This window comes from Triticum aestivum, chromosome 3A (assembly GCF_018294505.1).
Source record: "Triticum aestivum cultivar Chinese Spring chromosome 3A, IWGSC CS RefSeq v2.1, whole genome shotgun sequence".
In the NCBI taxonomy this organism is placed as follows: domain Eukaryota; kingdom Viridiplantae; phylum Streptophyta; class Magnoliopsida; order Poales; family Poaceae; genus Triticum; species Triticum aestivum.
Window position 1 is genome coordinate 35380723 of NC_057800.1, and position 13954 is coordinate 35394676.

At 43.5% G+C, this 13954-nt stretch overlaps 1 protein-coding gene across 1 annotated transcript; it reads left to right on the top strand.

Moving 5' to 3' along the window:
- The first annotated feature begins 6179 nt into the window (after positions 1 to 6179).
- LOC123057743 (uncharacterized) lies at positions 6180 to 12293 on the top strand. Its single transcript, XM_044480651.1, has 2 exons — positions 6180 to 8134; positions 11938 to 12293. The coding sequence occupies exons 1-2, from the start codon at positions 7225 to 7227 to the stop codon at positions 12081 to 12083; spliced, it is 1056 nt and encodes a 351-aa protein (XP_044336586.1). The 5' UTR covers positions 6180 to 7224; the 3' UTR covers positions 12084 to 12293.
- Positions 12294 to 13954: the final 1661 nt, after the last annotated feature.

A 13954-nucleotide genomic window follows, 5' to 3' on the forward strand; every position in this document is an offset into this window, starting at 1 on the left:
TAAAATTACAAACGTAAAAACATAGTCTAAAATACACATAAACTGTAAATTTTCTTGTCTTATGACCTATATTTTTAATTTCTTATGTCAAATTTTACGTAGTGAATCAATAGAAATGTAACTATTTGAATTCCAAATGTAATTTAATTCTGAAATGATTGTAAGATTACCTCAGGTGAAGAATAACTTATTCTGCATCCTGGGTGATGAATATATATATATATATATATATATATATATATATATATATATATATATATATTATGATCGGTTCTACTAGAAATTCTATTTATATATATGCATAACGTGTACAATATGTAGTATCGTAAAATACCAGCAAACGAAAAATAATTAAATGGAAAACACAAAATTAAATGAAAAAGAAATCATAAACCCAAAACCTCCCCAACATTTTAATACCGGTTGGTGACACCAACCGGTACTAAAGGTCTCCCTGCCCCCGAAGCTGGCTCGTGCCACGTGGTTGCCCTTTAGCACCGGTTCGTGCTGAACCGGTACTAAAGGGGGGGCCTTTAGTGCCCACATTTTAGTGCCGGTTACCGAACCGGCACTAAAGGGCCTTACGAACCGGTGCTATTGCCCGGTTCTAACTAGTGCCTTCCATGACTCCCGTTCCCATTCTCATAGCGACGACGCATGTCTTCCAAGAAAGGCCACCAATCCCGCTGCCCTAGGTACCGACTTGTCTTATTTCTTTCAATTTCGCAGTTCAAAACTGTACAATGCAAAACAATTGATACTCTTACTTGGAAGCAGATTTGTCACTACTTAGCTCCTCCATAACTCATGATGCTTCAGGCTGTAGAGTATACAGCCTCAAAGACGGCACAGTGAAGAAGATCGAGGGGCTTGGGCAGGGGCACTGCAGCTTCTACCCGCCAGCAACATGGATCACGCCTTCCATCACATGATGGCTATAGTTGACGTTTGAATTACTGAAATTCGACGCTTGGGTGCAATTTGACTTTGCCTGGCAGTAGAGAACCTTTTCTCTCTTTGTAAACAAACCAAGAATTCATATGAACCAGTGTAACTATGACAAAATATTTTTCTTTTTAATGGAAGTAAAATAAAAAAATGGAAGCAATTCTCTAGTTGATGGAAACAAGATCATGATGCTTCCGAAACATGTGAAATGTTTTTTGTTTTTTGAGAAGAAGGTTCGAAGCGGCCGTCTAGTCAATGGAAGCAAGATCCTGATGCCTATAAAAATATGTGGAATATTTTTCCTTTTTGACGGAAAAAGGTTTAAAGCAATTCTCTAGTCGATGAAAGCAAGATCGTGATGCTTCCGAAACAAGTGGAACGTTTTTCTTTTTTGAGAGAAGAATGGTCGAAGCAGTCATCTAGTCGATGGAAGCAAGATCGTGATGCTTCCAAAACATGTGAAATATTTTTCTTTTCTAACAGAAGAAGGTTCGAAGTAGTCGTCTAGTCGATGGAAGCAAGACCGTGATGCTTCTAAAACAAGTGGAATATTCTTCCTTTTTGACGGGAGAAGGTTAGAAGGAATTCTCTAGTCGATCGAAGCAAAGATCGCAATGCTTCCGAAACATGTGGAATTTTAAAAAAAAATTACAGAAGGTTCGAAGTAGTCATCTAGCCGATGGAAGCAAGATCATGATGCTTTTAAAACTTGTGGAATATTTTTACTTTTTGACAGAAGAAAGTTCAAAGCAATTCTCTAATAGTATATAAAAGCAAGAGCGTGATTCTTCTTAAACATGTGAATTTTTTTTTACGGAAGCATATTTGAAGCAATTCTCTATTTGTTTAGGGGGCCTGATAGGCGCCGGCGCACCGGCCCAAATTTGGGCCGGTCCCTACCCAGCCGTGCGATCCAGCAGCTAAACAACTGTTCGATTCGCCCCCTCATCCCCACGTCATCGTCTTCTTCCCCCGTCTCCTTCAGTTTCAGATCCACTCGTCCGATGCGAGATGCCTCTGCCCCAGCCACCGCGTGCATGTGCCCCCGGCGAGGCCCGACAGCACCGACATCCTCCCCCACGCCGCCGCGCTCGTTGTCTTCCATCTGTCTTCCATCGTCAGATGAAGCACGCCATCTCAGAAAAAATAAAAAAAAATGAATGTATGTAGCAAAAATTCCATAGGTCGTAGCAAAAAGAAATGACGGTTGCAATACAAAATCATCTTCGCCGCCGTCGAGCTTGCAGCTCCACCATGAAAAAATGATGTAGCAAAAATCCTCGACGGACGTAGCAAAAACTACAATGGTTGCAGCAAAAAAGGTTGCCGCCGTTCGCAGGACATAGCTCGACTGTGAATAAATTTAGCAAAAAATGAAACGATTGTAGCAAATCAAATCACCGATGGTAGGAAAAACATACACCAGTTACAACAAAAACACATGCGTCGCTGCTGACGGCCACAACAAAAAACTTTGCCGGATCCAGCAAATCTAGTAGCCGGTTCCAGCAAATCAACTCGGGGGTTCCAGCAAAAGAATACCTCCACCGCCATGGATGCAGCGACTTGAATCCTCGGTTGTAACAAATCGAGTAGCCGGTTCCAGCAATTTTCTTCATTGGTTCCAGCACCGGCGTGGCCAGATTCCAGCACGGCGCGTCGATGGTTAGCACAGCGACGGTTCCAGCACGGGAACCTGTCCCCTTGCAGCACGACACATCGCCAGGTCCAGAGCGCCGCCGTCTGTGGCCATGGATCGTGGGGGATAGACTAAGGGGGAGGTTCAAGGGGTGGCGCAGGCTAACCGGAGTGGCTTGCTCGCCGGCGTGGAGTCAGAGGAAAAAGGAGGGAGGGATTTCATGGTGGACTAGGATTTGGGAGGAGAGATGCGAGGCATGAGGAAAAAGAAGTGCGTGGAGGATAGACTTTCTAAAGGAAGCGGCGGGTGGGCGATGAGCTGTGTGTGTGGCCTCATGAGCGTAGCTGGGAAAGCGACCAGCCGAGCGTTGGGCCAGCACGCCGAACCCAAACGATTCCCTTTGTTTAGTCGATGGGAGCAAGATCTTGATGCTTCTTAAACATAATATAACGGTAGGACAAAAAATTCAAAAATATTGGAGCAGTCATTCACCGCATAACCATCGCAAAAAAAGACATTCACCGCATAAGCAAATTCTCTAATCAATGGAAACATAAAGTAATTACAAACAAAAGTAGAAGCATGTCAATCTGATGCAAATTTGGCGTTGCCGCGTTGGTTAAAGGTTTTGCTTCCTACTCCCTCCGTTCCAAAATACTTGACTTCCATTTGTCTAAAAATGGATATATCTATATACCAAAACATGTCTAGATACATCTATATTTTTGAAACGATATTTCGAATTATTTGTATGAGCTCGAGGATGGACCCTTCTCTCCCCCTCCCCTCCCCCTCGGTTGAAGCGGCGAGACCGCCATTAAAGCCAACTCCACCTCCCACCCACCCCCGCATCTCACCGAGTCCTCCCTGCCCCAGATCCCCATCTGAGTATCCACATGGCTGGAGCGCGTCGACGCGGTGTTCGGGTTCGTCGGCTTATGATGGCGGCATGGATAGCGGAGCCACGGGCACTTCCACCCCCCGCGGTGGCTCAGCTGCCCGAGATCGACCCGAACTCGCCGGAGGCCCGCCGTGAGATGCGTCGGGTGGTGCGGGAGCGCTTCCCCGACCGTGAAGAGTGGGGGGAGATCTACATGCACATCCTCCGGCATGCGAACTTCGTCGAGCGCACGCGCTTCATCGGCGACGACGGCTGCGAGGAGGTGGAACTGCTGGTTTGGGTGATCCAGGAGGCGGAGTCGCCGGATCCGCTGCAGGCTGCCCGTTGGGAGAACTTCAGGACGGGAATCCTTCGAGGCTTAACATCAGGCCACCATCGTGAAGGAAATATGCCCTAGAGGCAATAATAAAGTTATTATTTATTTCCTTATATCATGATAAAAGTTTATTATTCATGCTAGAATTGTATTAACCGGAAACATAATACATGTGTGAATACATAGACAAACAGAGTGTCACTACTATGTCTCTACTTGACTAGCTCGTTAATCAAAGATGGTTATGTTTCCTAACCATGGACAAAGAGTTGTCATTTGATTAACGGGATCACATCATTAGTTGAATGATCTGATTGACATGACCCATTCCATTAGCTTAGCATCCGATCGTTTAGTATGTTGCTATTGCTTTCTTCATGACTTATACATGTTCATATGACTATGAGATTATGTAACTCCCGTGTGCCGGAGGAACACTTTGTGTGCTACCAAACGTCACAACGTAACTGGGTGATTATAAAGGTGCTCTACAAGTGTCTCCAAAGGTACATGTTGGGCTGACGTATTTCGAGATTAGGATTTGTCACTCCGATCGTCGGAGAGGTATCTCTGGGCCCTCTCGGTAATGCACATCACTTAAGCCTTGCAAGCATTGCAACTAATGAGTTAGTTGCGGGATGATGTATTACGGAACGAGTAAAGAGACTTGCCGGTAACGAGATTGAACTAGGTATTGGATACCGACAATCGAATCTCGGGCAAGTAACATATCGATGACAAAGGGAACAACATATGTTGTTATGCGGTCTGACCGATAAAAGATCTTCGTAGAATATGTAGGAACCAATATGGGCATCCAGGTCCCGCTATTGGTTATTGACCGGACACGTGTCTCGGTCATGTCTACATTGTTCTCGAACCCGTAGGGTCCGCACGCTTAAGGTTTCGATGACAGTTATATTATGAGTTTAACGTTTTGATGTACTGAAGGTTGTTCGGAGTCCCGGATGAGATCACGGACATAACGAGGAGTCTCGAAATGGTCGAGACATAAAGATTGATATATTGGAAGCCTATGTTTGGATATCGGAAGTGTTCTGGGTGAAATCGGGATTTTACCGGAGTACCGGGAAGGTTACCGGAACCCCCCGGGAGCTATATGGGCCTTAGTGGGCCTTAGTGGAAGAAGAGGAGAGGCGGCCAGGGCTGGGCCGCGCGCCCCTCCCCCCTAGTCCGAATAGGACAAGGAGAGAGGGGGACGGCGCCCCCTCCTTCTCTCTCTCTCTTTTCCACCTCACGAATCCTATTCCAACTAGGATTGGGGGGGAAGTCCTACTCCCGGAGGGAGTAGGACTCCTCCTGGCGCGCCCTATGATGGCCGGCCAGCCTCCCCCTCTTGAACCTTTATATACGGAGGAAGGGGCACCCCTAGAGACACAAGTTGATCCACGTGATCATATTCTTAGCCGTGTGCGGTGCTCCCTTCCACCATAGTCCTCGATGATATTGTAGCGGTGCTTAGGCGAAGTCCTGCGACAGTAGTACATCAAGATCGTCACCACGCCGTCGTGCTGACGGAACTCTTCCCCGACACTTTGCTGGATCGGAGTCCGGAGATCGTCATCGAGATGAACGTGTGCTAGAACTCGGAGGTGCCGTAGTTTCGGTGCTTGATCGGTCGGGCCGTGGAGACATACGACTACGTCAACCAAACGCTTCCGTTGTCGATCTACAAGGGTACGTAGATCACACTCTCCCCTCTCGTTGCTATGCATCACAATGATCTTGCGTGTGCGTAGGAAAATGTTTGAAATTACTATGTTCCCCAACACATCATGGGAGGGAATCGCCAACATTCCGCCGGAGTTCATCCCGTTGGGGACAGTTTGGCCCCCACGCCGCTAGTAGATCGGCTGCCCCAACTGGTTCAGACGCAGCGACGACCCATCGATCCCCCGCCTTGGCCTGGTGAGTTAGGTTTGCACCTTCGTGCTAATTCGACTATTAAGGATCGTTTGAGGAATTTTCGTTTGCGCCATCGTGGGATTCAGGCTTGTCATGATCAGATTTCTCAAATGCATCTTCAGGATTTTGGGTTAGATTCGAGGGTTCTCCCTCCTGTTGTTAGTAATAGTAAGGATTCCTTTGCTGCTTCTGCAGCTAGTGAGACCTTGTCGGAGTTGATCTCCGGCGAGGGGCTTGGCCTTAGTTTAAAAGCTATCCGAAAAGTTGGGGAGGAGCCGCTCTGTCATGCCCCTTCTCTAAATCCAGGTGTCAATGGCCCCACACTCAATTTACGTGTTGTGGGCGAGAAAGCGGGAAGGGCGGGGGGAATACATAAAACTGATTCCCTAGATAATGTGGAGGAGCACTTTGGCTAGCTCTGGCTCATTCCCTCCCCCCCCCCTTGCCGCCGACACCCTAGAAACCCTACCCTGCAACCACAAGTTCCACCGAAAACCGGATTCCTTTGCTGGATCCGGAGAGATTTGGTTGAGAAAAACTCCTTCTCGGTTGTGGATTGTTTCCATGCGTCCCGTCGACCATTTGATCCACCTCCAAAACAAATCAAAGTTGTTCGTGAAGGAATTGGCCCTGGTTCAATCTCTTTTGCGGAAGCTATCAAGCGAGGGGTGAAGATGGCCGAACGCCGTGCAGGAGGGAGCGGCAATCTTGCTGCTGGTTAGTCAAAAGGAGTGGGGCAGAAACCCACTTCTTTTGTTGGGCGGAAAACAACTGTCCCTGTTGCAAAGGAATCTGTCCCTGCCCCCAAACCTACCAGATCTACAACATCCACTGCTGGTTCCGCTCAGGTACAATCATCCCAGTCCATCGAGGTCGATGTGGAACAAGTCTTTGATCCTAGGTATAAGGACATGATTTGTTTTAATTGTGGTGGACCTGGCCATTATGTGGGGAATTGCGTGAAGCCAAAAGCCTGCTTTATTTGTCAACAGAATCACAATGTAAATAATTGTGCCGTGTGGTCTAAGATTCAACCTAATGCTGCCTTTTTTGGTAGTGGAGCTCAAGGCCTTGGTTTCTACCATGTAGATGTTCCTGTCGCAAATGAGTCGAAATGGCTAAATTTCCATAATTGTGCGGTGGTTAACATTCTGAAAGGAGAAGTGGACTGTGCTAAGCTGATGGAACTGTTATCTGCTACTTTTTGCAAAACTAAACACTAGCCTTGGCAAATCAGAGGGATCTCCAGTATGACGTTTTTAGTTAGATTTCCCCCTTGGAAGAAAGTGGAGGACCTCATCGAATTACCTGGGTTCTCCCTGCCGCAAGATGTGAATGTGACACTGACTGAATGGAAAGGGGGGATGAGCCTTTCGGAGAGTTGATTGAAGCATGGGTGCTGATTGAGGGATTCCTCCCAAGTGGTGTACCTGGAAGGTGTTTGCCCAAATTGCTTCACTGTTTGGAGTGCTTATAGATGTGGACTGGAATGGTATGTTTAGAACTTTCTTTGAGAATGTCGGAATCAAAATAGCCTGCAGAGACCCAACCAAGATTCCTTTTGAGAGATTGATTGAGATGAAGAAAAAACTGTTTCTACTTGGTTTTACTGTGGAAGGTTTTGAGCAAGCGGGAGGTGTTGACTCTGTCATTGACTTGGATGAGGATGAGGATGGTAATGAGGAGGATGAGGGTGTTGAGGAAGAACAGACTGAAAAAGAGAATGGATCTCAAGAGGAGCATGCTTCTGAAGGATCAGGTGAAGATGATCAGGCAATTGATGAACTAGACAAAGCTAATTTTACAACTAAACAGTTAACTTCAAACAAGTCTGGTAGTCAAAAGGGGGTGGTTACACCTATGGGATATAGAAATGATACTGATCAAGAGGAGTTCATCATGAAGTGTGCTTTGGCTTCTGTTGATTCTGAGGATTCATCATCTGCTGGGCACACTGGCTTTGCTGGTATCCTCAAAGAACAAAACCACATTTCTGATGGGAAGGAAAAGAAAGAGGGGAAAATGAGGATTCCAGAAACTCCACTTGGGGAAATTGCTGCTTACATAACGCCTGAGAAGAAAACTGGTAGTATGGAATACTGTGAGGATCTATTAAGATCGGTGGATGTTTCTGACTCTGAAAATGAGGATTCAAAGGAAGAAGAGTTGGGGGTTCTCCCTCTTGAGGCGGTCCAAACCTTACAAAGTGAGTCTTGGAAGAGATCACTGATGGAATCGCTTAACCAAACCCAAAATGATGAGAATATCCATGAGAAGAAACCTAAATGGGGTCCTGTGCTAGCTAAAAGGCCTAATACTAGAGGGCATGGCAATGTGAACATTATGGAGAAAGCGGCTGCATATAAAAGGAAGCAGAACTTGGAGATCCCACAAACATTCAAAGGTAAATCCTTTTCTACTATGGATAAATCTGTTCTTGCTAGTCAAATGAGTCAAATGAATTTAATAATTGGGGGGTGATAATTAAAAGTCTTTTGCCATTGATGATATGATTGCTGTGGAGAAAGAGAGGTGTTTGGTTTTTGCCAATAATAATCCTGAAATTGTACTTCCTGATAATATTGATTTTGACTATAATGATTTAGCTAGTACACCTAAGGATGTCCTTCCCTTGGAGCCAGTTGGCACTTCTGATGCTACTAGGGGGACACCTGCTGTGCTAACTAAAGCTAGGCCTTGTGGCTTATCCCACCCTTTCAAAATTAATTAGTATGATAGGTCTCATTTGGAACATTAGAGGGCTAGGGCAACATGGGAAGATACAGTGCCTTTGTGATACTATTGCTAAGTATGATCCTGATTTTATTGGTTTTCAAGAAACAAAGAAGGAACATATTTCTGAGGGTTTCCTCAAAGCTATTGATAGATTTGATAATTTCATATGGCATTGTTTGCCAGCTGATAATACTGCTGGGGGGGTCCTTGTGGGTTTTAAGAAAATTATTTTTGAGGTGGTGGGTTTTATTAACCAAAAAATTTCCATCATTGCTACTGTTAGAAATAAAACTGATGGTTTTGTCTGGAAAATGGTACTAGTCTATGGGTCTGCTTATGCTGAACTCAATATTGACTTTATAGCTGAGTTACATGATACGTTATCTAATGCTTCTTATCCTATCATGATTTGTGGTGACTTCAACTTGATCAGGAATGATACAGAAAAAAGTAGTGGTTTAGTTAATCAACAGACTGCTTTTTTGTTTAATGACTGGATCAACAGATGGGCCTTGATGGAGATTTCTATCTCTAACAGGATATTCACATGGTCTAATAACCAGACCTCCCCTGTGTTTGCTGTATTAGATAGAGTGTTCATTTCTGTGAACTGGGAGGCCCATTTTCCTTTTTCCACCCTGACAGCCCTTCCCAGGGTGGGGAGTGATCATACTCCCTTAGTCATTGATACTGGTGCTAGAACCCCATCCAACCCCAAACCTTTTAGGTTTGAAAAATGGTGGCTCTCCCAGCCAGGCTTTCATCAAATGGTCGAAGATGCCTGGAATTCGGTGTCTTCATCCATATCCTCAGCTGATAACTGGATGCTTAAGACTAGAGTTCTCAGGAAGAAAACTAAAGGATGGAGTATTAATAGAGAGGCTGCATTGAAGAAAAAAAAGAGGGCACTCCTTTTGGAGTTTGACAAACTTGATGTGATATCAGAAACCCAACAACTGTCTATCTCTAACTATGACAGGATGAAGGAGATTAAAAAAGAACTGGATGAAGTGTGGAAAAAAGAGGAGACTGCTCTTTGGCAGAGATCTAGGGACAGAAAAGTCTTAGAGGGAGATAGGAATAATGCTTATTTCCAAGCCCTTGCTAACCACAGACATAGGAAGAACCATCTTTCTGAATTAAACAGTCCTGATGGTGTGGTCAATTTGACCCAGGAGATGCTTGAGGTTGCCACGTCTTTTTACAAAGACTTGTTTGCCTTTGAACCAAACATGACATCCATTTGGATGTTGACTTTTGGGCAGAGGATGAGTTAGTCCATGATGGTGAGAGAGAACATTTAGAGAGACCTTTTACTGAAGAGGAAATCAAGCAAGCTGTAATGAGTTCCTATGCTTGTGGTGCCCTGGCCCAGATGGCCTTTCCTTTTTATTTTATCAAACCTTTTGGGAGCTGATTAAAAATGACTTTATGTGGATGGTTAGAGACTTTGAGAGTGGTAGACTTGATATCTATAAATTAAATCATGCCATCATTACTCTTATTCCAAAAATACCTATGGCCAGAGATATGAAGAACTTTAGGCCTATCAGCCTTAGTAACTGTGCTATTAAAATTTTCTCTAAAGCTATGACTACTAGGGTTTCTCCCTTATGTGACAAGCTTATTTCCTCTAACCAAACTGCATTTATCAAAGGCAGATTCATTCTGGAGAGTGTGGTTATGGCCCATGAGGTCATTCATGAAACTCGTAGATCTGGATCTTCTGGCCTGATTCTTAAACTTGACTATGAGAAAGCATATGATAGAGTCAATTGGGACTTCCTGAAAGAAATGCTTCTTTCTAGAGGCTTTGGTAATAAGTGGGTGAACTGGGTGATGTCTACTATCCACCAAGGGACTTTTCAGGTTCGAATCAATGACTCTAATGGTCCCCAGTTCTCTGGGGGAAAAGGATTGAAATAGGGTGATCCTCACTCACCCCTCCTATTTAATCTAGTAGTTGATGTTTTTTCTAAAATGCTTCATAAAGCTACTAATATTGGTTTAATTGGTGGGTTGCTACCCCATGTCTTTCCAGGTGGGGTAGTCAGCCTGCAATATGTTGATGATACCATCTTGTTCCTAGATAACTCTTTGGAGTATGCCAAGAACTTGAAGTGGATTTTATCCTGTTTTGAAAATTTATCTGGTTTGAAAATTAATTTCCATAAAAGTGATCTTCATGCTATTAATATCTCTGATCAATTGTCTAAGGATTTTGCTCAGGTTTTCTGTTGCCAGCTTGGGGATTTCCCCTTTAAGTATCTTGGGGTTCCCCTTCACTTTAAAAAACTTAGAAGGGAGGACCTCCAACCCATTATTGATAGAATTATCAAAAATATCTCTGGATGGTTGGGGAGATTACTCTCTTATAGAGGGAAACTGATTTTACTTACCACTTGCATTGCCAGCACTCCTGCTTACCTAATGTATATTATGAAATTTCCCAAATGGGCTATTGACATGATTACATCTCAAATGTCACATTTTTTGGGGGGAATATGGGTGATAATCATAAATACCACCTTGCTAATTGGGGGTTGATTTCCATAAGGAAAGAGTTTGGGGGTATGGGGGTTCCAAATTTTAGAGAATTCAACATGGCCCTTCTGGCCTCTTGGGGAAAAAGATTCTATGATGACAGGGATAGTGACTGGAAGAAGATGTTAAACTACAAATATAACACTTCTAGCCCTAATCTCTTTAATACTAGGGTGACCCTGGGGTCCCCTTTTACGAAAAGTTTATCCTGGGCTCTTGCAGCCTCAAAAAAATTCTATAGATGGATTCCTGGAGATGGTAAGAGTATTGCCTTCTGGCATGACACCTGGGTTGGGAACTGTTCTCTTAAAACTTCATTTTGGGACTTGTTTACTATCTGTCAACAACAAAACTCTACTCTTGCACAGGTTTGGGTGAATGGGGAACTGCACTTAACTTTTAGAAGGTGTGTGATGGAAAACACTTAAAAAATGGGAGGAGCTCATCAAAGTGATTGAGCCAATATGTCTGTCTGATTCCCCAGACCAGCCAGTTTGGTTGCTAGAACCATCTAACAAATATTCTGTCAAATCATTCTATAAAATGATTAACTTTGGTGGGATAGTTTCTACTATCAAGGATGATATCTGGAAAATTCGAGTTCCACCCAATATTCATGTTTTTCTCTGGTTGATCTACTATAATAAGAGCTTAACTAGGGATAATCTGGCCAAGCGTAGGCATGTGAATGACATGTCGTGTGTCTTCTGTAATGAACCTGAAACCACCCAGCATTTATATTTTGATTGCATTGTTGCCAGACATGTTTGGGAGGTGGTTGCTGATAGCTTTAATATTTGTGCACCTGAATCTTTTGAACTGATGTCTTCTTTCTGGAAGAGGGGAAAATATTGTGAAGCTTTAAATATTGCTACTGCTGCTACCTTGTGGAGCTTATGGCGATTTCGGAATGATTTTGTTTTCCAGGGGACAAGATGGCGAAGTATACGCTGTGTCCTAGACCTGTTGGGGGCAACGATCAGGCGGTGGAAAATCTTATGCTCAGAGGCTCAGGGTGCGCTTCTTCTCCGGTGTTTAAGACTTTTGGATCATCGAAGGAAGGAATTGCTTAGAATTGCGTGGCGGTGATGCTGCTACCAGGGGCACCGCTGGATGATGTAGTCTAGCCTATCTTAATGTTCTGTCACCTGGTTATGTGCCCTCCCAGTTGGACCCTCTTAAAACTTGTAATAGGGCAGTTTCAGACCTTTGCTTTTCTCTCTCTGTGGCAGCTACTCGCCGGTTGCCGCCGAGCGCTGTTAACAGTATTATGTTGGTTGCCGTTTGCCTTGGCTTAATAAAGTTGGGGCGGGGAGAAAGCCCTTTTTTTTCAAAAAAAAACATCTATATTTTGATAAATGGAAGGCACGTATTGTGGAACGGAGGGAGTAACAAGCAAGCTGCCTAAAATCTGTAAGTTGCATCCTAAATCCAAGGGCTAGGAGTGAATATTGCCAAATAATTACACGTAATTAGCGGCCCACTTAACGGCGTGATTTGTGGAAGCAATTTAGGCTGGATTTCGTACATATGAAATAACTGCCCAAGCTCGTATCAGAGGCCAGCGCACACATCAGATTGAATCAATCATAGGGCTCTGGTCTGATGGGAGGCAGGGCATCAGTAGTCTGATGCCTAGCGGTGCCCCTCATATAATCTCAGCAATTACCGAACATGTTAGCTATGCCTGCAGCTTCATACCTGCTCGACCCGACGCAAATGAATGGAGCTGCTGGTCGAAAATTAAGGAGAGACCTATAGTCCTTCCACATAGTACTAATCTCATAAGACGCTTACAGAATCTTTTCTTAATTGTACACTAGGATGGATTTATCTACCGTTGCTTTGGAGTTTGGACTCGGCTTTGATCTCAGCATCTTGTGGTAGTCACCCCTTTTCCTTCATGCATTTTCTTCTTTGCTTTCTACCAGATCAATCGATTCGATGATATCTCAACATTGCGCCGATCTAGGATTTTATGTTAGGATGGTGCATTAAATGTTTCTTCGGAATCACAAATATAACGAAAAAGGTCCATTTTAAACCCTGAACTCGTAGAGGTTGGTCGTAACAAACCCTCAAGTCGAAATCCCTGTCAACTGCACCCTGAACTATGTAATCTCGGTCTAAATCAAACCCTGACAAATGTCAACCGGGATTTGTCTAGCTGGTGGGCCAAGGAGCACCCATCCTCCGTGCTGGGCCAGCCCATTTATTATTTTATTTCATCAAAAACCTATTGGACCGGCAAATAACCAGGAAACGAGCGAACGTACAAATAGCATGAAAAACAAAAGCAAACGAGATGGAGTTGAACACCGGACCTCACGCTAAGTAGCAGCGACGGCAACCACACTAGCTACCTACTCGGTACGTCTATATTGTTCGCGACAGATTTCTTTTTTCTTCAAAGTTTTCAACAATTCTTGGAAATGAATATGATTTTTAAATACATTGAATTCTTTAAAAATATACTTTGAACATTTTTTACATACGTTGAAAAATTTTAAATAAAAATTGAACATTTTCGTGATATACGCTGAACATTATTTAATACATGTTGAACATTTTTGTGATATCCATTGAACAATATTTAAATTTTATAAACATCTTTGTAAGAAAATGATTTTTTGTAGTCACTTCTATGTTTTAGTTTAGAACCAATATTTGTAAACAGAAAAGAAGAATCAAATAAGGTAACAGAAAGCAAAAAGAAACAGAAAATCGAACAAGGAATATTTTTCGAATCTCTAAAACAAAAATATTCTGAAAAAAATTCAAAATAAGGAACTCTTTTTTCGTGGAAGTTTTCGAATCTGTGAACTTTTTAAAATCCACAAACTCTTTTTCAATTTTACAGCATTGTTAAATCCATGAATTTCTTTTCAAATCCGAGGACTTTTCTTTTTCTTTTTTGTCCCTGGTGGTTAGCTGCGTCGATCAA